Source organism: Pipistrellus hanaki, assembly GCF_964339955.1.
Source record: "Pipistrellus hanaki genome assembly, chromosome: 6".
NCBI classification, from domain to species: domain Eukaryota; kingdom Metazoa; phylum Chordata; class Mammalia; order Chiroptera; family Vespertilionidae; genus Pipistrellus; species Pipistrellus hanaki.
The window spans coordinates 80,880,786-80,907,058 of record NC_140508.1 but is presented as its reverse complement, the minus strand read 5'-3'; the positions used below and the strand labels follow the sequence as shown (position 1 = coordinate 80,907,058).

Genomic DNA, 26,273 nt, shown 5'->3' with positions numbered 1-26,273 from the left:
ATGCCCCCCTCTGGGGATCAAGCCCAAAACCTGGACATGTGCCTTTGACCGGAATCAAATCTGGGACCCTTCAGTCTGCAGGCCGACAGTCTATTCATTGACCCAAACCAGCTAGGACTGATAATTGTTTTAAACATTGTTTTTAATGAAAACTCACTGAATATTTAGTTTTCTTGCCAGATGCCCTAGTATATCATATTATATTGTATCATCTTTTGAACTCATTACAGTGGAAAAACAATTATTATGTTAACATCAAATCATTTTTAGCCTATCTAGAATTGCTTCATACTTCTGATAGCTCAGTCTGAATAAAGCAACATATATACAAAATCAAAGATGTGTCCAGAGAGTAAAATCTCTCTAGGAATATACTTATACAATCAACCATTCCTGTACTTATTAGATTAATAGTAAAATTTGTGCACTGGGGATGGGGAGTGTCCCTCAGCCTGGTCTGTGACCTCTTACAGTCCGGGAACCCTTGGGTGATGTCCGACTGATGGCTTAGGTCTGTTCCCTGCAGGGAGTAGACCTAAGCCGTCAGTCGGACATCCTTAGTCCTGCTGCAGAGGTGGGAAAGGCGCCCGCTACCACTGCTGCACTCACCAACCATGAGCCCAGCTTCTGGCTGAGCGGTGCTCCCCCTGTGGGAGCACACTGACCACCATGCAGGAAGCTCCTGCATTGAGTGTCTTCCCCCTGGTGGTCAGTGAGCATCATAGCAACTGGTCGTTCTGCCATTCAGTTGATTTGCATATTAGTCTTTTATTATATAGGATTGAGATAGCCTTCTATGAGGCCCCCTGCCTTTTTCTCTATCCCTCATCCATCTTGAGCTGCATATATCTCTGATTTTATCACCTTTCTCCTTAAAAAACTTCAGGGGCTTCCTGTTGCGTTCCCAATAATGCACAGCTATTTTGATCTGGTTGTCAGAGACCTCCCCAACGGTTGTTTTGACCTTGCTTTAGTTAAAAATATATTACTGTCAGATGAATACTTTCAGAGAATACTAAGTTTTCATGAACAGCTCAATGGAAAAAAAAAAAAAAAGGGAACCTGTTAGTGTTAGTCTCCTACCTGACTCCACTGTATACTGATGACTTCCTGGATTTCCCCTGTTTTATCACAATTTATGGTTCATTTCCCCTAATTGTCCCTCTGCTGCTAAAACTCTACGAGGTCAGGACTAGTCCTGTCTGACTATCCAGGACCTAGCATTTTCTCAACACCTATCGGCACTGAGTGAATGCTGGTGGCCAGAAATGAGAGGGTCCCAGGATGGATTCCTGAATATCATGACCATGAGCACCAAGAAAACCAGGCTCCTCAGTGGGAACCAGCAAGGTTCTGCGAGGACACCCTTCCTGTCCCTGGAGAGGTTCCCAGGGCCACACCAACAGCGCATGGGGCAAGACCTGGAGCCTGCCCTCGGCTGGGCACATGAGGGCTATCATTATTAGTTCACATCAGATTCTACTCATCATCACTCAAAAAATAATTAGTGTGAGACCGATAGATTTGAGGGAATTCCATTGTCATAGTTTTTACCAAGTACTTGACCATGATATCCCTATCTCTAAGATGTCAGAATTCAGGCTGGGCAATAGTCTAATTGGGTGATTTTATGGCTAAAGATCCAACAGACACTGGGAGTGTTAGGAGGACATCATTGTCAACTTGAAAAATGTTTCTAGAGGTGTTATCCTTAACAACTATGTCCTGTATGATTTTCTTCTCTTTTATCAAAAGTTGAATGATTTAGAGATAACAGCTTAGGAAAAAAAATGTTAATTATTAGACAACAGTATCAATTAAGAGCTGGGGAGAAAAATAACCTTTATGGAGCCATGTGAACCGCTATACTACTATTCATTCAAGGTTTGTTTGTTTAATAGTTCATCCTCTTGCCAGCCACGTGGCTGGATTTTATCGTCCCCATTTTTTGTTCGAAACAACTAAAGGTCAGACCTTACATTCTCATATCGGGCTGCAGTGGATGGTGGAGCCAGGTTTGAACATCAGTGTGACCAGTTCCCAAGTCTGTACAGGCATGCCTCCTCCTACTGTGCTTCATGGTTGCTGCCTCTCTTACAAACTGAAGGTGAGGTCCTTCACCAGCAAAAAAGATTACAACTCACTTTATTGTGAGACTTGCTTTGGTGTGAGACTCTTACCGCCTTGGTCTGGAACCAAACCCACCGTGTCTCCCAGACTTGTGTACTCCTCCACCATCCCAGGAGCACCTGGGCAAAGGCAGGTTAGGTTCTACCTTGGGTGACATGAGGGTGGATCTTGCAAGGACACCTTCAGTCCCAGGTTAAAACACTGGCTACGGTTGAAGTAGCACTAACCCTACAGCAGGGAGGACGCATCTGCTGCTGTCCTCTGGCCCTGACCTACAGTTCGCTCTGTCAGCACCAGCATCGGGAGCTGGAGGCTTCTCCTAAAGAGCGAGGGCCCTGCCGCTAGGTCAGCAGAGTAGATCCTGGCTTCCTTTCTCCCTTTGTTCCCTTCTGAATCATCACCTGGCTTTGGGCCCATGGTCCTTGACCACATCTCTGCATCCTATCAGCACGCGATGCTGGGAAAATGAAGGATGGCAAGAAGGCAGGACTGATGGCTCTGGCGACTGCAACCGGGGGAAGGTAGCCCTAACGCTGTTGAGTACCTGCACATTTGACAGTTGTGCCACCACTCACCCCAGAGCAGGCTTTATGGCTTTGAAATAGTTGTCGTTTTTAGTACCCCAGCCTTCATCCAGAAGAGCTGAAGAAGCCACACTCTTCACTGTTCTCGGTGGGGAAGCCTCTCTGTTCCTGGCCTGGATTGCAGAAGACATGCCAGGATGGACTGTCCTGGCACTGCCAGCTCACCCGTCATTCCCAGGCTGTTGGCCACTGCTGAGCTCCGGCAGGGCTGGCTGGGAGCAGTCTACAGGCTGAGCCCTCCTGCACAGGGGGGAGGTGTCCGCACACACCTGCAGCCTCACTTGCCCTGAGCATCCCTCCCAGGTCCTCTCTGGGGAGCGTGGCGTTTGGCGGAGTCTGGGTGCCTGCAAAGCCATGTCTCCCACGAATGGGAGTTAAAATGTAATTCCTTCCTAGTTAACAATTGCCCCTCATAGGCACAAAGAGGTCAAATGAAACGGCATTTTTCTCTCGATTTCTTTGTGTAAGTCATAGCAAAATTGTCCCCTAATGAGACCATCTGACAGAGACATGGGACCAGCCATGGGAAAACGATGGTGTTTTCCACAGGGGGCGCTCGGAGTGAATTCTCCTTGCGGGAGCAGTTTGTTTCTTTGTTCTCGCTCATTGCCCTGCTCTTGTATGCCAGGACTAAAAATTAACTCACCCCTTGTTTAGAATGATCACTCAAGCTGTGGAGAAAGGGAGGAGAAGGGAAAGACCTTCAGAAGTGGAAGGACAAAGCGATTATTCTGCTGCAGAGGGAGCCAGGCCTGGCCAGTGCCTTCCAAGGCCAGGGAAGTGAGTAGCGGAAACAGGAGCCCCGAAGCCTCTAATGATTATGCCTGACCCTGCCATGGTGTGACCTGGCGAGCCTGGTTCCCTCCCGGTATCAGCAGGGATTCCAAGAGGGCCTCTAGCATCCGAGGGCAGTATAGGACACAGCAGTGTAGCTTGGTGGTCAGAGTCTCGTGGCTGTGTGGCCAGCTGGGTGGGTCCCCCCTTTTAAAAAATATTTTATTGATATATATATATATATATATATATATATATATATATATATATATATATATTTTTTTTTTTTTTTTTTTTTTTTTTTTTTTTTTTTTACAGAGAGGAAGGGAGAGGGATAGAGAGTCAGAAACATTGATATGAGAGAAACATCGATCAGCTGCCTCCTGCACACTCCCCGCTGGGGACGTGCCCACAACCAAGGTACATGCCCTTGACCGGAATCGAACCTGGGACCTTTCAGTCTGGAGGCCGACGCTCTATCCACTGAGCCAAATCGGCTAGGGTGGGTAGGCCCCTTTTAAAGAGCTTTTCCAGGAGCCCCACCAGCAACTTCCACATTCAGTTCACGGAGGACAACTGTGTCACGTGGCCACCCTTGGGGGCCAAGGAGAGTGGAGAAGGCAGTTTTTAGGTGGGTACGTTGTCCCCTCAGACAAAATTGGGTTCTCTGATGAGACCAAAGCGGAAAATGGAAATTGGGTAGGCAACCAGCAGGGAGAGAGAAAATATCAAAGAAAGGCAGTTAACACCATGCCCACCACAGAGAAGCCAAGTTGTGAGAGGACCAAGGTCAGACCAGGGTGTTGAAGGAGGAGATTTAGGGAGAGAGGAAGCAGAATAGTCATGGGTGTAGGAGAGAATGGAGGATTGAGAAGGGGAGGCCGCAGGATGGCCCCAGAGCGCATTCAACCAAGGTTTCCTTCCCATTAGAGATACCTGGGATGAACGGCTAAAACTTTAAAAATCTTAAAAGAAAATAGGAGCCAGTTTTCATTTCTTAGGTATGACACCAAATGCATAATATTATTTTCCCACTTTACAGACAAGGAAGTTGGAGCTCAGAGAGGCTAAGATCACACAGCTGGCTCCAGAGTCTGTGCTTTTCACCTCTACTGTCTTCTAGGAAAGACCAGAATGCATCTGGAGATGAATGTTGTTGCAACTGGCTCTCTTGAACTTGAAGTTTTTGAGCAAATAATCTCAGCTAACACAATCTTTTTCACTTGCTGATGACTAATTCAAATCCTTCTTCATCTCTTTATCCCTCAGTCGGAACACTGGCTACACCTCACCGCTCCAGAAGCTTAGTAAAAGGAAGCTTATTCCTGGGGCCATTGCTGAGGGGTTCCTAATTTCTGCTTCTGCCATGTGGTCAAACGTTTTTCTACTCTTGATCGAAATCAGAGTTTAGTTCCAATTTGATTGGGGGCATTCATTTTGCTGTTGGTTGCAAGAAAAAGTCATCAAGTCTTTGGCTGCATGCCACTTAATAAATTAATGTATGCACTTGCTCTTATAGCCACAAAAAGATGTCATATGTTATTCTTGTAAAAATATTCTCTTGAGCCTGACCAGTGTGGCTCAGAGGTGGAGCATCCCATCTGTGAACTAGGAGGTCACTGTTAGATTCCAGGTGAGGGTACATGCTTGGGGTTATGGGCTCGAACCCCAGTAGGAGGCACCTGATCGGTAATTCTCATCATTGATGTTTTTCTCCCTTTCCTCTCTGAAATCAATACAAATATATTAAAAATAAATAAAAATATTCTCTTGAGAGATGGGCAGAACTGAAACATGGTGTCTGGAAGACTTACTTGGTTAAACCAACCCTTGTTCTTCTCCCCCCTCTCCCCCCCGCCCGATTCCCACCCCAAGCCATAGGCATGGTTGTAGGAGAAACTTGGTGTATTCTGAGAAGCCAGGAAGTTTTGAAAAGTTCCTTCCCCAGCAGCATCCTCACATCCCTGGCATGTTTGCCTTGATTGGAGTTCCCTTGAATTGAGTGCCTATTTTAGATAGCTTTCTTGTCACTTGGGTAGCACTGGCCTTGGGTGTGGATACCTGATTGGCTGTGGCTAATCGCCAAAGTGGTGATGTTTCCCTGGCAGTGGCTGTGCTGATAGGAATGGAATCTGAGTCTCCCTGGGGAGTTTCAGGTCAAATGAAATAGCTTCTGCCTCAGGGTCACCCTGCTGCAAGCAGGCGAACTCAGAAGAAGGGGCAGCTGTGAAACGGATACAGCACGTCAACATCAGGGAGGAAAGGATCATTCAAGTGTTTAGGCCGAACCCACTGATTTTTGGAACATGGAAGTTCCATGAAGGCAGACACCAAAGTTTGTATTTGGTTCTCTAGAGAAATAGAACCCACAAGCTATCTCTCTACCCATCCATCTGGTCTAATCTTTCTCATCTAATCCATCTGGTCTACCGAGTATATCTAGAGAGATTTCCTTGAAGTAATTGGCTCACTCCGTTGTGGTGACTGGCAAGTCTGAAGTCTGTAGAGTGGGCCAGTGGGGGGAAATTCGGGTAAGAACTGATGTTGTAGTCTTACGTCCAAAACAAGGATCTCCAGGTTGCTGCTGCCTTGAGGCAGAGCTTGCAGCGTGCACCGCATATAGAGTGGAATGAGGGAGGGGATGGGAGCACAGGCTGTGGGTTCCACTGCCTGGGTTGAATCTGAGCTCTATCACTTTCTAGCTGTGTGACTTCAGCTATGTTGCTTAGCCCTTCTGGGCCTCCATTTCCTCATTTAAAAAATGGCAATAATGTTACCTACTTTATAGGATTTTTTTTTGAAGATCAAATCTGTATAAAGTACTTAGACTCTTGTCCGGCACGTGATAAGCATTCCACGAATTTTAACAACTGTTATGAATATTATTTTCCAAACCCAAACTGACATAGTATCCCACTGGGGGCAGGGGGAAAATCTACCCATGATAATTTAATTTTCCCTTGAAAGTTTTAGCCATGAAACAGAAGACAAGGGCATACTTCCTACAAAAAGCCTGGGGATAAAGTGATTATTTTTAATAGATGACATGATTATGCCCATAAAAGAATTGGCCCAAGGATTTTTAGAATTAATAACAGCAGTGAGATATGGCCATGTACAAAGGAAATGCATGAAAATCAACTTTCCTCTAATACTAGTATATCAACATTAATCAGATTTAAAGGCATTTTATGATGGGTGCCCTTTATACATTGGCATTTGATATATATAAATAAAACATTAAACGTCCTGTAATCCTTGAAGTCTTAGTAGAAACCTTATTTGGTCCTGTTCTACTATTTTCATTATTTGGTTTGGCAACGTTTTCTTAGGTTTTTGCATTTTAATTTTTATGTGTGTCCTCTTTAATAGATTTTAGCATTGAGGTTAAACCACTAAATAAAGTGGAGAAGGTTGTATAGTGAGGCAGCTGCACAGCAAAAGGCAGGGTGCGGCTGGTGACTGTGGAGCCAGACCCTCTGCCTGCAGGCCTGATTCGATTTCCACCAGCCCTCTGACTTTATGGAGGCTAATCATTCCTAAAGGCTTTGCTTTCCTCATCTGTAAAATGGACACAGTGACGGTACCCACATCAAAGATGGGAAAAATGGAGGTGGGTTGGGAGGAGTGGGGGATGAAGGACACCTCTGGGGACCTGCCTGCACTCACTGCCACTTGTCTCCGCCTTGGCCAGCTCCCTCCTCTGCCAGTCACTCCTGGGATTTGGCGCCTCAGCCCCTGAGGTGGCTTTCATAGACCTTGGCTCTATTCTGAGAATTTCCACAGTGATTCCTCCCATCTCAGGGTTTTGTGTATAAGGGCAGGCAAGGAAGGAGGTACAGAATTGGAATGGTAAGAGAGAAAACTACTATAAAATAGGCCTTTTTTGTTCTGTGGTCTCTTAAGTTACACCAGGGTTTGGCTTAACCCATCCGATTGCCTGGTTCCTCGAGGCACAAGCACAGAAGGGACGGTACCTCAGAGGGGCTGGCCCGCCAGGGCCGCCTCAGAGACTGTCCTGGCTTTCATGAAGGCGCCTGGAATCCTAGAGCGACCGCCCCACGCTCTCACTGGGGGACTGCGGAGATTTCTGGGAAAACTTAAGCGCTTCCTCAAAATGTGACTCTGCAGTTGTTTGAAGATAAAAGTGAGGGCTCTTTGAACTTTCCAGAACCTGAGGTATTCTGAACTGTTTCCCTGGCCATCCCTGCTTCCCCACTCAGGGCATCCGAGGCATGTGCTCTGCCTCCTGTCGTCTGGTATTCATCATCCACTCCTAATGCTGATAACAGGGCTGCGGACTGAGGACTGACGGTGCTCCAGGTTTGCTTTTCCTCCTGGCTGGGGCCTGGCTCCCCTCAGGGCTTCCTCAGTCTCTGCTCCCAGCTCTGGGGGAGGCTCCCCACCGAGGTTCCCCCCCCCCCCCCCCCCCAGAACCCAGAATGCCTTTCCTGGAAGTTCACAAAGGAGGCCCTTCAATGATTGAGTGCAGGGCACTGATGGAAACTTTCTTCCTGGTACTGTTTAAAGGAATTGAAAGATTGTCAACACCAGGATTGTGAGAGAGAAAACTAGTGTGTGTGTGTGTGTGTGTGTGTGTGTGTGTGTAAGAAAGTTTTGAAGAAGTGTGCCCTCCTAGAAATCTCAAATCCATCTTCGGAAGATGGGTAAGGGCTGTGGATTCATTGTAATCTCTTTAGGATTAGTGCCTTGCACACAGCATATGTAAATCAATCAAATGAACAAAGTGGGAAGGGGTGGTGGGGAGGGGGACCCTGGGGATTTGAAAGGACCGGATGCAGATTCTCTACCTACAAGCAGCTGCAGGGCAGGAGGCCACTGCATGCTTTTGTAGGACTATGCAGCTGGCTTTCCTTTCTCCTTTAAAAGAATAAAAAAACCCCACCTTTTGACACCCTACTTTCCCCTCTGATCTGGTCTCAAGCACAAGAAATAGAATTGTTTCATCGATGACGGAGAATCCATCATCACAATAGTAACAGTGTGCCCAGTGCGATGTCTGTTCCTGTCCCCTCCAACACAACCGTAAAACCAGAAGTTACTGCCAGACTCCTTTACAGAGGAAGCCCTGATGGGCAGGGATGAGAGGCCAGCAGAGTGATGGAAGGGCGATTCTGCCACTGAGAGCCCTAGCGGCTTCCCTGCTCCATGCTGGCGGGTTGGCTCTGTTTTCCCTCTGTCCACTGGCTTCTGCTTTCTCCCAGTCTCAAAGCCTTTGCTGCCCCCAGGTAGCCAGGACTCACGTTTCTTCCCGTTTATCATCTTCTCTGTCGCCTGCTCGGTGCTTTCGTCCTCCTTTGCATAAGGTGGGGTGAGCCCCGTGGGAACAGAATTGGGGAGGGGCCAGCTCTTGGCTTCCTCATGAGGAATGAAGTGAGAAGGAAACACAGGTGAAGCGAGGTGTGTAAACTGGAGTTCCCAATGACAAAGAGCCTAGAAGCTCTTTGGTGGACTCCATCTTCCCGGAGAAGAGAAAAACCCGGTAGTCTTGAATTGATACACAGCAAAGCAGCTCTTCCTGAAACCCCCACGGCATGTGCCCCTTTCCTACATCCAGACAAATGTAAAAATAGCCCTGGGAATGATCAGGCAGATTTGGGCTGTTACATTCCTGCGACTTGGCTTTATGGGCACAGATTTGAAAATTTTCCCAACATGGTCAAGTGTGAGAACACGCCGACTCTGTGGATGGGACGAGCTGACCGGGTTTGGCAATGAAATGCGTGTTGTCCATCCAACGGAGTCAAACTTGATTGCGTTCTTTTCTGGAATGCCCTGTGGCATCCCGTTATTTCAGGAGAGATTCTTGTTCTGTCTGGAGGCTCCCTGCTCATCTGGAGCCTCTGTCTGGTGGATGTGTCCGAACCTTCGAGATGACGGACGGCACCTAGGCTTCTCCTCGTCGACTCCTCTGACGCCCGCGTGTGTTTTCTCTCCATCAGGCGGGGCAAGAAGCACAGCATCATCCTGAGGACACAGCTGTCCGTGAGGGTCCACGCCTGCATCGGTGAGTGACGTGCGTAGGTGGTGGGGATGCTTGCCACCTGCCTCCCGTGATTAAACGTGTGATGAGAAATGCCACTCCTGGGAAGAAATAGTCACTGCTGCTTGGGTTCGCTGCTGTCATTGGGTTGTTCAAGTTTTCAGTGAAGTGATTTCGAGCAGTCGTTTTGGCAGCCCTGTTCCGCCCGACCCCCTTTGTGGTTTGGTTAGTGAAGAGAGCTGGAGGTGAGACATTGCTGCCGAGGTTCCTTCTAGTGATGTGGGAGAGACGGAGGCCTTCCTGGGGCTGTGCCAGTGTGAATCTCATGCCAGGGAAGTGCCTGCCGTGTGCTTCCTGGTGGGTCTGTGCAGTTACCTCGGTTGGGTGGGGGGGAGTGAGGTCTGAGATGCAGTTTCTGGTCAGGTGAGTGAAAGGGCACCCTCAGGTCAGAGCAGGGTGGGCACAGGTGGGTGCTGAGCAATACAGTGTTGCACATACTATCTGTGGCTCAGGCTGGCTGGCCTGCGGTCACTTGGGAACCCCATTGGGTCGTTCCTACAGCCATTGATTTTCTTCTGGACACACTGGTTTCCCAGCCAACACACGAGGGTTGAATGGCGATGAAAGGAATTATTTATGCAAACTAGACAATCTCTGCGAAAAGCGTTTCTGAAACTGGCTTGGTTTCCACCTGGCATGGGGCCACATTGAGGCAAGTATGACATATAGAAAGAACAAGAAGGAGCTAATTTTACTTTATGCATAGAAGTTCTCCATATCTGAGTAATTTCGCTTTTACCGAATATACACTGTGGTCTTAATTCAGGCCTCTAATTAGGAGAGCGTAAGTCATCCTGTTGAGGCGCAGGCTGCACCTGGAGTGTGGTGTGTGTGGGTGGAGCGGGAGGAATCATTTCGGGTTCCTCCTCCTTCCTGCGTCCCCGCTGGAGACCCAGGGAAGGGGCTAGGGAGCGGCGGGAAGTGGAGGGAAATCCGTGCCAGCTTCCTTCCGTTGGTGTTAGGTATGGTGGAGGGGCAGGTGCCTGGAGTGACAGCCTCTGTCTAACGCTGTGTCCAGGGTAACTGTGTAGCGGCCTCACAAAGCTCAGGAGCGTTTGTAGTCTTGTTGGAAGCAACGTAAGGCCTGTAGGACCTTCGGCCAGCATTAACTGTTCGCTTCTCAACTGCCTGTAGCACTGAGTGACCACAACCCATGTATGTGCACTTGGTTATGTTTAATTGGTTACACTTTTCCAGTCATTTCACAGGCATCAATCCTGTCTACCTGAAGAAAAGGCCTAAAACCCTTTTGGATAAATCCTCTCCCACCCCCAATGCAGTATCTAGAGCAGACCCAAGCACTTATGTGCCAAACTGTTTAGAGCTCAATATTGGTCAGAATGTAACTGGTTAACCGTAGGATTTGGGGCCTGAGCATGAATTTGCATTTCCCAGAAATAATAAGGCAGTGGGAGGCAGATTTATACTAAAATGGGCTTGTTAAGTATCCCAATGAGCTAGCTCCTTGAAGAAAATTCACGCTTTGTAGTATGGGCTGACATACTTTAGTGTGGGAGTTTTCTAATTTGCTGCCATGTTGTTGACTCTCTGCATTAATTGATGTATTCCATTACTCCATGAAATGCATGTGAAACCCGTATCTTGTCCCTGTGGCATGCTGAGCACCTCTAGCTGGTCCAGCCCACTCTCTCTCAGGACACTCAGGACTTTCTGCTCCAGGGGGTGAACTGGGTGCTTATGGGGTCAGTGCGTTTGTTCCAAACCTTCTTAAGCCAATTGCACTTGTTATTGGAATTGTGTCATTCAATGAAATATTTTATAATGTGAGTGTAAAAAGTCATTGCTTTGAAAGTTCATTGATTATTTTGGAAAAGAATCAAAATTAGTGCAAAAACCTTTCTGTCAACATAAGTGGGTTGTGACAACTACACAAGGTGTGAGTATATTGTGAAAATATATGTTTCTGCCCTAGCCAGTGTGGCCTAGTTGGTTGGGCAGTGTCCTGTGCATTGAAGGTCACTGGTTCAATTCTCAGTCAGGGCACATGCCTGGGTTGTGGACTTGACCCCTGGTAAGGGGTGTGCAGTAAACAGCCAATTGATGTTTTGCTCACATCTATGTTTCTCTCTTTCTCCCTTCTCTTTCCCCTCTCTCTAAAAATAAATAAAGAACCTTAAAAAATAAAAAAAAGTAGGATTCTGCCCTGGCTGGTGTGGCTCAGTGGTTGAGCATTGTTCCATGCACCAAGAGGTCATTGGTTTGATTCCTGGTCAGGGCACAAGCCCAGTTTTTGAGCTTGAGTCTCAGTGGGATCATGCAGGAGGCAGTGAACCAATATTTTACTCTCATCTCATGGATGTTTCTATCTTTCCCTCTCCCTTCCTTTCTCTCTAAAATCAATAAAAACATGTTTTGTTTTGTTTTTTTAAATGTAGGATTCTAGTCTTCACAAATATCTTTATTCTTGCTTGACTTCAAAGAAGCTGAGATGGGAAATCATAGGCCATATTATTGGAGAGGTTCATGAAAGAAGGTCCATATAGAATTCTTGGTAGTAGATCCTTCTTCAAAAAAAACCATCATGGTCCAAAACAGGGTAAGTGAATGTGTCCCCTTATGTGCTATAAACAGGATACCCAGCTGCTCATCCCTGGCAAGTCAGGATGGTCAGTCATATAGCTGCACATTCAACTAAAGTTTTAAGGTATGTGCTAGTTTGTATCATTTTAAAAGAATTTTCTGATTTAATCAGTTTTCACTACTAATTAGGTCTGAGTGTATCAGATGAAGGTTGGATATACCCAAAAAGACAAAGTTTTTCCTTTGTATGAAAAAAAATCCTCTTATTATTTGCAAGGTATGGAACATATTTATTATAATAGCACTAAATATTATCCTCAGGAATGAATGCATCATGTGTATGGAGTACCAGTCTCCATTGTGACCTATTCGTTCCCTTTCCAAATGGCAATATTAGGTGAGATTTCTTGGGGATAAAAAGAACCCAAACCTGGCACCATATTCAGTCGAAAAAAAAGAGGAACACATGACTTGGGGGATGGACAAGAACCTTTCACATCAGTTGTCTGAGCCCTTGTTTCTTTTCGCGGTTGTTTTCCCTCTTCACAATACGATAAATAGTCGAGCTGTTCCAGGCATTGGACAACGGCTGCTGTCTGAAGCTGTCCACCACATGCGGCTTCCCCAGCCATCTTCCTTTCCACATCACGGTTGGATTCAAAGGACCCAGGACAGCTCTGGCTCATGGGTTTAAGATGCTATCAAGTAAATTCCTCGAAAATAATGTTTTCCTCACTCTTCTCCCTCATTCCCGTTTTTATTAAGTGTAAGAATGTGTAGACTCCAGGACTGCATGTTGATGAATTGGAGGTGACATGCCCTGGGAATTCTCCGGTGTTAACTTTGGAACTCCATGCCAGTTGGGACGAGAGCAGAATAGAGCCTTCATGGCTAGCAACTGAGCAAAACTCAAGAAATGAAGGCCAGGGGGCACTGCTTTGCTGGTCACCATTAGCAGCGAGATAGGTCTTCTTTTTTTAAATATATTTTATTGTTTTTTTTTACAGAGAGGAAGGGAGAGGGACAGAGAGTTAGAAACATCTATGAGAGAGAAAAATCGATCAGCTGCCTCCTGCACACCCCCTACTGGGGATGTGCCCACATCCAAGGTACATGCCCTTGACTGGAATCGAACCTGGGACCCTTCAGTCCACAGGCAGACGCTGTATCCACTGAGTCAAACTGGTTTCTGCAAGAGATAGGTCTTCTTTAACAGCATAATAGTTCTGGAGCATTTGGCAGGAAGGTGGCATGAGATTTTGGTACAGAGAGAGCCCCCACCCACAGCTTTTTGCACCTTTACCCTCCACTGTAATTATTTCTTTGCACATTTTTAGTATGACCACTCGAGGTAACACATGGTGGCAAATAGCGCATGACTTGCCTTCTGAATCTAGCTGGTCAGATCATGGGCATGAAGTTACAGATATGAAAGAAAAAAAAAAAAAAGGAAAATCTACCATAGGCACAAGAAGGCTGCATTTTATGAGGTTAGCGAGAGAAAATAAATTTTTTGATCCCTGCATGCGATCCTATTTCCAGACACCAGAGGAATGTTCGGAGGGCCAACTGGCTCCGATGACTAACTCTTACCATGGAGAGAAAAGGAGGAGAAGAACTGTGGGTGAGGAATGGGATAGAGAATTGAAGTCATCAGGATCCTAATGTTAATGCCTGAATGTTCTCTACTAGCTGACTGTGAAGGCGTTTTGTTTGGCTTAAAGCTCATGTGCCTCGGCTTTCTGAAGCAGACCCTGTTTTCCCATTGAGAAAACAGGCCCGGCCGATGGGTGGCCCGTGACCGAGAAGGCTGCACTGTCAACTACCCGGCCTTGGTTAAAAAGAAGGATAAAAAAATTGGCCGAAGGCTTCAATGTGTCATGTATGTGAGTAGTTGCCAGGAATAACCTGGCACAAAGGGTATTCAGAGACATGTTCCCCAAACTAGGAGATGCTGAGGTCCCCCTTGGAGGTAGAGGTGAGGTAGGCAGAAGCTAGCCAGGTGGCTGAAGTGACACATCTCTGCATGAGATTAGTCTCACTGCTTGTTCAAGGTCAAATCCCAGGGATCAAGACAACTTTAAAAGGCAAGAAGGCAATGTAGGAAGTGACTGTTCATCAATTTCCAGCAGAAACATGACTGGAAGGAGGCATCAAAATATCACTTGCAAAGCATTTTCTTCTCAAGGGCCAAACCAGACCGCTGTTGGCTCTGCTGTAGACCGTACCGCCAAGAGGTGAATGGCAGACAGTGGGGGCAGTGCTCCAGGAAGAACTTTCTAGTGTAAGAGTGACCGAGGGGACTCATATGCACAGTGTTGAGGAGGACCCCAAGGCCATTGCCGTTTTAATGGGAAATTCCTGTCTTGGAGCCGCTTTCATTGGTGGTGATGGAGGTGGCGTGGGTCCGTAAGGTGTGATGACAGCTCAGGGGCTTGGTACGGATTCTGTCCAGGGTCCAAATCACCTCTAGCTCCAGTGTGGAGCGCCTGGCCTGCATTCAGAGGGTGAGGAGTGGAGCTGTAATCCGTGACCCTGACCTCCTCCACCTTTCTTCCCCAGTCCCTGCTCGGTTCTGCTTTTCATTTTGAAGCTGGGGGAGTGTGTGTGTGGGGGAGTACTGCTTCTCCCTTTGGTGAATCTTCCTCTACGTCCCTGTGGGCTGGTATTGTGTGGCTGAGCGCTCCTGGCTTTGCAGGGAGGCTGTCACCCAGCTTCCGGCTACACTTGCTCCTCTGGGGGGCTGCTGAGTGACACTAGACTTCGGAGCATTAACTGGATTCCAATGTGGCCCTCATTGCCCCTTGGCTGACTGTTGGGAATGTCCATTAAAACTAGAGGTTTCTGCCCTGGCTGGTGTTGCTCAGTGGTTGGAGCTTCATCCTGTGCATCTGAAGGTCACAGGTTCCCTTCCTGGTCAGGGCACATACCCAGGTTGCATGTTCCATCTCCAGTCAGGGTGTGTGGGAGAGGCAACCAATGGATATATATCTCTCTCTCACATCGATGTTTCTCTCTCTCCTCTCCCTTTCCCCCCTCTCTTCTCCTTCCTCCCTTTCTCCTTCCCTCCCTCTTTAAAATAAATAAAAAATAAAACAAAAAAAACCGCAGGTTTCCTTCTGAAAACAGCAAAATGACTTTTGGACCCTGTTGGGCCCAACAGCGCCTGGGTGGTAATTGTAGGTGGTGACACACCTGAGGCCTGTGTGGTGACCCGTGCTAGCTTGGGTGTCCAGCACCTCGGGGCACTGCGGGTCACACAGGTGCTGCTTGCTCATCCTCTGTCATATTTGCAGGGCAGGCCCCCTACATGGGTGTCCACGGTGTGAAGGCAGGAACAGAGTGAAACAGGCTGATCTCTGGTCAGGAGACCCCATAGCGCCATGCTCCCTGCTCTTGGCCCCCTGCCTTGCTTTCTCTGACCGCAACCTCGACCTGGGCTTCTTGCTGACTCTCCCACATTCCCAGCGGAGGCTGCTCTTCCTCCTGTCCTGCCTCTGCCACAGCAGCATTTGGTGGGGGTGGTGTTCCCTCCTGTCCTGTCCCCGGATGTCACAGTGGCCAAGCTGACAGTGCCCTGGCCCTACTCCTCCCTAGCGGTGCCATGTACATTCGGTCCCATTTCCTGCTTTCTGTCTTCGATGTTGCAATCTACTGGTTCTCCAGAAACCTGGAGCACGACTCCCACCCCCACCAGCTCCTGCGGGGTCCTCTGGGAGATGGCTGCAGCCGTGGCATGCAGGGGCTGGTCTGAAACCCTGAGTCTCCCTTTGCAGCAGGAGACTCGTGGTGCCTGCATTTATTAAACCTCCTCCCTTTTACAACCCATCAAGTCTGTGACCCATTATAAAATTATTATTTTTTTGCCCAGGGTTCTGTTCTCTAGGTAAAAACAAGCTCTGTGGGTTAATCAGATAAATGGCCCTGCTCCCTGCCCCCCATCTGTTTCCTATTAGCCTGCCTCAGCCCCCAGGAGGCAGAACCCACAGAATGTCCGCACCGGGGCTGGGCTGGGGCAGGTCAGCCGCTGTGTAGGTGGCTACATCGAAGGTGCCTTATCATCAAACAGTGATTGGCAGGTGTGCCCCCTCCCCCAAGGGAAGACAGAAAGGATATGGGAAAGATTTAAAACAACCACTGGTTTTGTTAAATTGTGTGACAGTCCAGTGTTTAAAGCTGGTGGGTATTCCGTTCTGTCACATATCTGTTCACGGATGCTATGATCTTAGAGTGTACAGGTCCGGAAGGATTTCTCACCAAAGTCAAGGGAGAAACTAGAGAAATTGAAGAATGGCCCTACCATCTACAGACATGCAGGCAAACTGGACAAGGAAATAAAGACCCATGCCTGTGAGAGAGTTAGACGAGAACCTTCCAGATGGAGCTGGAAACTCAGATCAGCTCTGGGAATTCAGAGGTGTCAAGAAAGGAAACACGAATGGGAACAGAAGTGAACTGAACCCCAGGAAAGAAAGACAGGCACGTCTCTCTCTCTCTCTCTTTTTTAATCTAATTAAATTAAATTAATTTTTTTAAATTAAATTATTATCTGTGTACATATCTTACCATTGCCCCCCCCCCCCCATAATACCCTCCCTCCCCAGAGTTTTGTGTCCATTGGTTGTACTTATATGCATGTATACAAGTCCTTTAGTTGATCTATTATCTCCCCCAGATCTCCCTCCCCTCCCTGCTGTAATTTGACAGTCTGCTTGTTGCTTTACTGTCTCTATATCTATCTTTTGGTCCATCGGTTTATAATGTTCTTTATTATCATAAATGAGTGAAGTCATGTGGTGTTTCTCTTTCATTGACTGGCTTATTTCACTCAGCATGATGTTCTCCAATTCCATCCAGGTTGCTGCAAATGATGAGAATTCCTTCTTTTTTATGGCAGCATAGTATTCCATTGTGTAGATGTACCATAGTTTTCTGATCCAATCATCTGCTGACGGGCACCTAGGCTGTTTCCAAATTCTAGCTATTGTAGATTGTGCTGCTATGAACATAGGGGTGCATATATCCTTTCTGATTGGTGTTTCTAGTTTCTTGGGATATAATCCTAGGAGGGGGATTATTGGGTCAAATGGGAGTTCCATTTTCAGTTTTTTGAGGAAACTCCATACTGTTCTCCACAGTGGTTGCACCAGTCTGCATTCCCACCCAGGCACATCTCTTACAGCAGCTTCATTTCTATTAGTGCTCCTGCTTACATTGCTCATGTTTGCCTCATTAGGACTTTATCTTTCACCTCTTAGGTACATAGGACCATGGAATTTGAGTATGTGTTAGAACTGTTACCAATGTGCTTGCTTTGCCCTAGCCCAGTGGTTGACAAACTGCGGCTCATGAGCCACATGTGGCTCTTTGGCCCCTTGAGTGTGGCTCTTCCACAAAATACCACGTGCGGGCATGCGCATACAGTGCGATTGAAACTTTGTGGCCCATGCACAGAAGTCAGTTTTCGGCTCTCAAAAGAAATTTCAATTGTTGTACTGCTGATATTTGGCTCTGTTGACTAATGAGTTTGCCAACCACTGCCCTAGCTCAATTGTTGCTTATATCCTTAACAAGGAACATGACATTCTGGCAAAACAATGACAGTAGAAAATGAAGTTTAATTGTTGTACTGTTGATATTTGGCTCTGTTGACTAATGAGTTTGCTGACCACTGCCCTAGTCCAATCCTTGCTTATATCTTCAACAAGGAACTGGCAAAACAGTGACAGTAGAAAATCTAGTCCTGTTGGTGGGGACACCTGAAGCAGATGCTACAAGACTAGTTACTAGTGCACTCTAAGGGTGTGCTGGCAGTTACACTCTAAGCTGCTGCCCAGCAGGGCCTTCAGTTATGCCCAGAAAACAACCCCCTAGTAAGGGAACCATTGTGCTTTTGAACAGTTTTCTACCAGAGTCTCTACACGTGCTGTTCCCACAGACCTACCTGCTCTTGGGCGTAATGCTAACCCCAGTGACCTCTGCCCATAGCTGTCCCCGGGAAGAAACAACTTCATTTTTGTTATCAAACGGAGTTTATGTTGGGAAATAAAATGCTTTATCTTGTTGATAGAAATCTTGACCTGAACAGGGCATAGGGACTGAAGGAGGGGGGCGGGGAGCGCGAGGAGGGCTCACAGATGTCTTGCTAAATAGAGATTCTTTAAAAAAATTACATATTTTTTATTGATTTCAGAGAATAAGGGAGAGGGAAAGAGAGATGAAACATCATTGATGAGAGAGAATCATTGATCGGCTGCCTCTGCACGCCCCCTAGTGGGGATCGGGCCCACAACCTGGGCATGGGCCCTGACCGGAAATCAAACCATGACCTCCTGGTTCACAGGTTAGTGTGCAACCACTGAGCTACAATGGCTGGGCCAAATGGAGGTTCTTGAAGGATTGTTTGTGCACACACATGTTTTTCAGGTCTTACTGAGAGACTCAGAATACATTCCTGGGGAGGGGGATTCTTAGGGCGTTTTACTGATTTCTGCTGTATTATGAATACCCAATGGGAAATATTTTAAGTTGGGGAAAAATCACTTGACAAGCATTAGCAGTTCAGCAAAACATACCTAATAGGTAATATTAGTTCAGATTTAATAGGTAATAGGTAATATTAGTTCAGATTTAATTCAAAGAGGAAAAGGTGCTGGGGAATTTGCTGCAAGGGTTCTAGTCGCAAGTTTATGTGCTAGAGTAGTGGTTGGCAAACTCATTAGTCAACAGAGCCAAATATCCACAGAACAATGATTGAAATTTCTTCTGAGAGCCAAATTTTTTAAACTTAAACTTCTTCTAATGCCACTTCTTCAAAATAGGCTCACCCAGGCTGTGGTATTTTGTGGAAGAGCCACACTCAAGGGGCCAAAGAGCCCCATGTGGCTCGAGAGCCTCAGTTTGTCGACCACTGCCTTAGAGGAAAGTAAGCCAGCCGACAAAATGAGATGGCACCCTTCAAGAGCTGCCTGAGTTTAGTACTGCAGTTAAACGCCCTTCCTCCCAGCCTGCCCTTGCATCCTGAGCTGGGCTCCCACCCTGACCCTCTGGACACAGCCTCGCCGTTCGGGCTTCACCTTGGGAAATCCCTGGAAGGAAGACTCTCAGCGGATGAGAGTGCACACTATTGCTTCCAGCTTTAGAAGCTGCCCGAAGGGGACAGAAGGGTCTGGGCCAGAAGCCTGGAGTCCTTCTCTTTGCTGGGAAGATCTATGAGGTTGGCGTTCCGTGCCAGGTAGCAGCTGGCTCTTGAGCACAGCTCGGTATATGGCCCACAGAAGGAGACGTGGCATTATTTGTTGATTAAAGGAAGCTGCTCCAAGGTCCTGGCACTGATCAATGTTTAATTCATTTACTTCAGAAAGGAGTTTCTTTGGTATTTTCTCAGGAGGAAGAATATGGGTAGGATGTCATTTTCAAGAGTGTTTCCAGGAGAGCGGGCTCTCGGTTCTTTGGGGTATTGTGTGACTGGAATTGCAGGGTCTGTGAGTGTTCGTGGCCTGTGCCTGTGCTGGGCAGAGCGATGGGAGTGGGGCCTTGGGGACCACGTGCTGTCCCCACCCGGGATGGCCAGGGGCCTCTGTGGATGTGTGAGCGTAAATCTGGGTCCCGAGGTTGGAGGTTAAAATGGTGCATCCTGGGCTAACAGCCTGTGCTTTTGGGGAGTGGGGTGGGATGCTGTTGTCCCCATCACTGTTCCAAGATCGTGTTCTCGGGGAAGGGGCTGCCGACATGGAGAGGAATTAAGCCCCTGAGCACGTGTGCCCAGGTGTAACAAGACAGTCAGATGCATGAAGAGGCATGTAAAGACCATCGCATAACACCAAGTGCTAGTTACATTGAACAGTAATTTTAAAGTAAAAAAGTATGCTTTCAGCATTATAAAAGTAGGCAGAATATTCGGCAGGGGTTGATATTTACAAAATGCTCACATAGATATGCCTGTTCAAATCACTGCAAAAGATACAATGTGTGTGCTTATTGTGCCAACATCAGCCACTCTGGCGATGGTAAGCTTTCACTGCACATGTAACAGTAATTTTGGCAGCTGGGGCAGTATCTGGAGGATTTAAAAAATAGTTGGCCCAGGGCACCTTACAAAGCTCTTCCAGGGTGTCAGGCATTGGCCTCTCCTCCCCGCCTCTGCCCTGAGCTGCCAGCTCACGGCACCCAGGGATGGGGCCTGGGGCCAGAGGCCAGGGATTGGGGATGGGCCGACCAGGCACTTGTCCCCTCACCAGGCATTGGCTCCGAGTCCACCAGGAAGCAATGCGGAGTGGCGCGGAGCACTTCGCACTTCATTAGAAAGCCATAAAACAATTACCAGCCCATTAGGGACTTTGGAAAGGACAGCTCCCCAGAGCGGCCCTGGCCAGGAATTGGCCAGGCTGCTATGTCCCTGATGGGATTCCTGCTGTAGATGTTCTCTGGAGGAATCCAGTGGAATCGGGAAGAGAGGTGTCCACTGAGATGGCCTCCCAGGGTGCTTGGGGCAGCTGCGGCCAGGCTTCCGGCGGGCGAACTGCTGGTGTGTTCCCGCAGCGGGCATCAGGGTCTCGGGTGTCAGGATGGTGATCCCCAGAGGGCAGCGTGGCAGCCCCGCCTCCCCTTGTTTGTCTGAAGGTTTGAGATGCGGTCATTTCCAGTGTCCGACTCAAGGCTCAGCCATTGTCAGGACTCCTAGGGGGCTCCAGGGTGTGATGTCTGGCTCAGGGGTCTTGGGAAATGTGGGGTCCTGAGCCCAGCACCCCACTCCTGGATGCAGCAAGAGACCTCTGACTAGGGCCTTGTGGGAAGGACTTGTGATGTCACCGCCAAATGTGGTTGCGCCTAGAATTCAAAATGTAATATTTAACACATACCAGGTTTTTTTTTTTTTATAATCCTCATCTGGCACAGCTTAATTTTTATTAAGTAAATGGCTTAGAAGCTAAAATAATAAAAAAAAAAACAAATAAAAACATTTAAAAAGCAGGGCCCTTGCCGAGACCGGTTTGGCTCAGTGGATAGAGCGTCTGCCTGAGGACTGAAAGGTCCCAGGTTTGATTCTGGTCAAGGACACTGTACCTTGGTTGCAGGCACATCCCCAGTGGGGGGGGGGAGGGGGTGATGCAAGAGGTAGCTGATTGATGTTGCTCTCTCATCAATGTTTCCAGCTCTCTATCCCTCTCTCTTCCTCTCTGTAAAAAATCAATAAAATATATTTAAAAAATAAAAGTAAAAAGCAGGGCCCTGGAAGTGAGGGTGTTGGTCCCTCTTCAGGGGTGTCCTGGCTGAGGGAAGATGGTGGGTGTGGGAGGATTCGAATTCTGGAGAGACCTGGAACATGGTCTCGACCCTCACACTCCCCTTATGAGCTGCTGCAAGGGCTGGCGAAAGGAGGACGTGGGTCGAGAAGCTGGTGTCTGGCACACTGTGGGACTTTCTCAAACCTGAGCTTTGTGGCCGCTGCTGCCAGGGTTCAGCTGCGTCTTGTGGGTGGGCTCGGAGACACCACCGCCATTCTGTGATACTGTCATTTGAGAAAGGTCCAGATTCACACTGACTTAGGAAAAACTCATCCACCTGCACTGCATGCCCACTGGGTGCTATGTGCCCACTGGTTGCAAGCCCTGTGTTAGGCGCTAGAAAGGGGACGGATAGGCATGTGAGTAAATGCAGTACAAAGAGAAAGCAGTTCTGTCCTCTCTCCCAAGTCTAATTGAAAGCCGCGTGGTTGGTTTTCAACCCTCCCCAGAGGTCTGGGTCTGTCATCGAGATGCCTGCCGTGTCCACTGGATCCCTAAACTCCATCCCATATCTCTATCCCCCCCCACTCCGCCCCCACCCCATCGGAATGGCTGCTGCCCCCACCTGTCATGTCACCAGTGCCACCCCCCTCGTGTTTCTCCGGTTGCGTGTGTGAGTTCTGTGTCCCGCTGCTTCCCAGCGACTCGGGTGCCTGCCAAGGGTGGTTGGAGGGGTAATGGGGCCTGGAAGGAGGGAGGAGGCTGAGGTTCTGGGAGCCCATCATAGAACAGCCCTGAGCCTCAATGTCCAAACCTGAACTTGGGGGGAGTTTATTTAAAAACCAGAGAATTCTCTATATACATTTAAAAATTATTTTTGCCTCTTGAATAGTATACGTCATTGGGCTTTCCCTGGAATCTTTTCTTTCCTGTGTGTTTTTCTCCAAGGGTATCTGCTCGTAAACTCTGCTCTTCATTTCTCTCCTGATTTTGGGGCATTCTGTGTCTTTCTGACTTTACCCTGATTTTCACATCGGACTTAGATGTCAGGCCTAGGCTAAGCAGAGAGAACAAAACAAACCCTGGAGCCCCGAGTGACTCCATAGGCCTGTTGTTTTTTAGCTGGAAACAGAAAATGGACAGAATGTGTTCTTGGGACTAGCTCAGTGGTGCAGGCAGCCCTCCCTGCCCGTCTGCTCCTACAAGGGGTTCTCTTCCCCTTCCTTATCCCTTGGGAGCGCCCCACTTCCAGACCCAAGAATTGAAGAATTCACCTCTTTGTGTCAAGACGAACTTACATAATTACTGGTTATCATCCTTCCCTGGAGCATGGATTTTTATCTTATTTTTCAATGACTGTTGACATACAATATTAGGTTAGTTTCAGGTGTACAACATAGTGATTAGACATTTACATAACTTGCAAGGTGATCACCCCAATAAGTCTGGTACCCATCTGTCACCACCATACATAGTTATTGCAACAGTATTGGCTGTGTTTCCTGAGTGCTACTTTACACCCCTCTGATCACCCAGGAGCATTTATTTATTTATTTATTTGAAATTAAATGCATACTATCTTTATTATTATTAATTATTATTTTTTACATTATATAAAATAAATCTATTGCCAGATTGTAGATACAAAATAATTAGCCATTTACATGCAATAAACATTAATATTTCAAGACAGGAGCATTTACATTTAAAACGTGCTCTCTGTCCACACGGACCCTCTGACTATGTGGCATGAATTTCCATTGCCCTCTGGTGCGGGCACGTCTCAGGTGAACCTGTGTCCCACTCTTCCTGTTTCCAGAGAGCAGGGAATTCGCCTCAGCTCCCCGGGAGGACATGGGGGCACCTCCCCTCCCCTCCCTCCCCCCCCACCTCATTCCAAGGAAAGATGGGTGGCTTTGGCAGAAGGCAGGGAGCAGGTGGGGTTCAGGCTCTCCCACTTCTTGGAATGCCCAATCTGGGGACTCTCAGCAGGCAGCTAAGCCCCCTTGTGGGGCCACTGGTCATGCCCCGACCTGCTAGGTGGCCATCTGACTGCAGACGTGAGGCCAGCTCTCTAATGCGCGGTGTCAGGGTAAGGCTCCCTCAGCCTCCCCAAATGGATGCCTTTCCCATTGCTTCTGAGCTCAGGAGGGAAAGACCAACTGTTCTCCATGGACCCAGCACCACCCTCACCCCCCGCCCCCCAAGAGGTTGTCTGCACTCGGGGCTCAGGAGTTGGGGATGTGGGGCTTTAGTTCTCACCCTCCTCCTGGAGGCATGAGGCTGCGTGGCCAAGCAGCCTGGAGGCTGAGCTGAGAGGGCGCAGCTGCTCCTGCCTCTCTCCCCGCTGCAGCGATGCAGCTTGGGGCGGCGGGGGGTGGGGGTGGGGGCGGTGCCAGGCTAAATTAAACCTGGAAGTACCCCCAGCTTTGTTCTTTTTAAGGCTGGAGTGTTTGAGGTTAAAGAGAGGGAGTGAGTCTAAAATAAAGTGTGACTCTGGGGTGTGGGGTGCAGCCAGCGCCCGCTCTGCTCACTGTTGCAGGGTGGCTGCAGAGCTTGACATGCACCACTGCCTCTGTGCTAAGCTCTGTCTGTTCGGATTCTCTGGGAGACTTTTGTGCCTTGATCAATTCAGTAAACACTGAATCATGTAACAAAAGCGGTTTAGGGCATCACACTCTGACCTCTGTCTCTTGGTGTATCAAGGGGTGGACAAGACGTGGTTTTGAGATGAGCGCATTTGCAGCAAACTCGCCTTAGAAAGTCTATGGACCATTGTCAATACCATTTTAACAACTATGGTGGGGCTGGGTGGGCACTCACTAGACTTCATGGGGGGATCGCTTTGTAAATAATCTAAATGTCAAACCACTACGCTGCACTCCGGAAGCGGATATAATATTTTCTGTGGAACAGGGCACTTGGCACCTGGGGACAAAGTGTGCCCAGCTAAAAGGGGAGGGCTCCTGGAACAGGTGGGGAGGAGCACCGCGGCTCTGCATCTGAAGAGTGGGTGTGAGGGCCCGGGCAGCATCTTGGAGCCCGATGGAGATGCCCCCAGCAGGTTGGGGACCCCCTGCAAGGGAGCGGTTGGCCATTGTGTGCCCCTCACAGGGTGGGGTGAGGGCCTGGCTTCCGTTCTGTCGGCGGACCTCCGGCGACTTCCTACACAGGCCATGGGGCCCCGCAGCTTCGTGTTGGGGTGCTAGGATTGCTGGCCCCTACTCAAGCTTTTGGGCTCGATTCCAGTATTCTGCCAGAGCCCAGGGAAGGTAATCTGTGGTCCTCCATGTCCCCCGCAGATGAGATGGGGCACGTCCAGGGTTGGTCATAGCTCTTGGCGTTGCAAGGCGAGTGCCGGCCCCGCTGTGGCTGCCTGGTCCCCGTGCAGGAGGGCACACTTTGCAGCCGGTCCATGGGTTCACGCCGGCTCAACCCATAGCAGGCTGCCCTGCCTGCTCAGGGCGCTCCTCTCGCCTCTCTCTTCTCATCTGTGAAACAGGGCCATAGTCGGTGTGCTGAGGGTTAAATGAGTTCACCCGTCAGGCACCTGGCACCCTGCCCAGCACCCGGGAAGCCCCGTGGGCAGCTGCATTGGCTTCCCCAGCACCCTGCGCGGTGCACGGTGGGTCTTACTGTATCCACGTGGACAGTGAGGGCAGCAGAGTTTGGAATGACGGTGAGAGCTGAGCTGAACTATTAGGCCACAGAGTCATCTTCCTTCTCTTCCCCAAACCCTCTCTCTCCGGTTTTCCCGAGATGCTGGCGAGAGGTCGTGGCCGACGCTGAAGTGGACAGGGGAAGGGCCGCTCCCTGCCCTCCCAGGCCCTGACCCTCCGGCTGCTGTGGCCTCCACCTCTACCCCCACACCCTACCCCCACCCGCCCCCCTGGGGGAGCGAGGGCAGAGCTCTGCTGAGACCAGCAGGATGCCTCTCCCGCTTCCCCTCCGCCCGGCCTTGGTCTTGCTTCCTGGTTGGAGGCTGATGCCGTAGTTCACCATGGAGTGGCCACTTTTCTCTTCTTTTTATTTTTTTGTTTTTTATTTTTTAAAATTTCTTTAGTGATTATGGTGTCACATAATTGTCCTCATCCCCCCATTCCCATCCCAAAACCATCCCCCATGTATGCCCACCCCCTGTTGACCATGACCTCTAGTTAGGCTTAGATGCATGCACACAGATCTTTCTCTTTGCTGCTGGGATGGCAGGTGGGAAGGGTGGCTTTAGTGAATTACCATTTTCTCTCTGAGATTAAGCTTTCTTTGTAAATATAATTGCAGGCACACGGCCTTCTGGCGCTCACATATCATCTGCCAATTAAGATAATGGACTAAAAAGTCCCTCGGACAGTGTGACGGGGACAAGGTTAAGCCTGTAGCTCCGCTCCGGGTGCCGGCGAAGGGAGCGGGCTGCCAGCTGGAAGCAGCGTGCGTCCAGCCCGCCCATGGTCGGCCTGAGCTCGGAGGTCTGAAAATACTCCTGACCTTTGCGAGGGAGAGATTAAAATTAGCAGGCCGAGCCGGCGGCCGGTCCGGGAGCGTGTGATGTGGTCGTGCCACGTGTCTGCCGGCCCCGCCACGTGGTTCTGGGGCAGCAGCAGCGGGGAAGGGGCGGCCCCGCTTTATTTTAGGGTCACGTCGTCACACGTCACGGCGAAAGCATTCGTGATGGATCTGGGTCTAGCCTCGGATGCTGTGGTGTTTCTCTCACCTCTTTTTTTGGGGTGGGTGGTCTGGGTCCTCTGGGCGCTCTCTCTTTCCTGGGTCTGCTAAAGCAGGCTTTCCCCATCTCGGCTGTGGTGACACTGGGGCCAGATACTCATTGATGGTGGGTTGTCCTGTGCATTGGAGGGAGTTTAGCAGCGTCCCTGGCCTCCACCCACCAGATGCTGGGAGCACCCCCCCGCCTGCCAGCTGTGAAAGTAAACATGCCTCCAGACATTGCCAATGCCC

The 26,273-nt window shown here is 48.8% G+C and overlaps 1 protein-coding gene across 26 annotated transcripts in view; it reads left to right on the top strand.

The window, feature by feature from the left end:
• FHOD3 (formin homology 2 domain containing 3) overlaps positions 1-26,273 on the top strand; it is a 334,599-nt gene that overhangs the window by 41,860 nt on the left and 266,466 nt on the right. For all 26 annotated transcript variants that reach the window (XM_084888812.1, XM_084888811.1, XM_084888807.1 and 23 more), the window contains exon 3: positions 9,452-9,516. In XM_084888812.1, the coding sequence (XP_084744938.1) occupies positions 9,452-9,516 (65 nt within the window). The remainder of the gene's footprint in view (positions 1-9,451; positions 9,517-26,273) is intronic.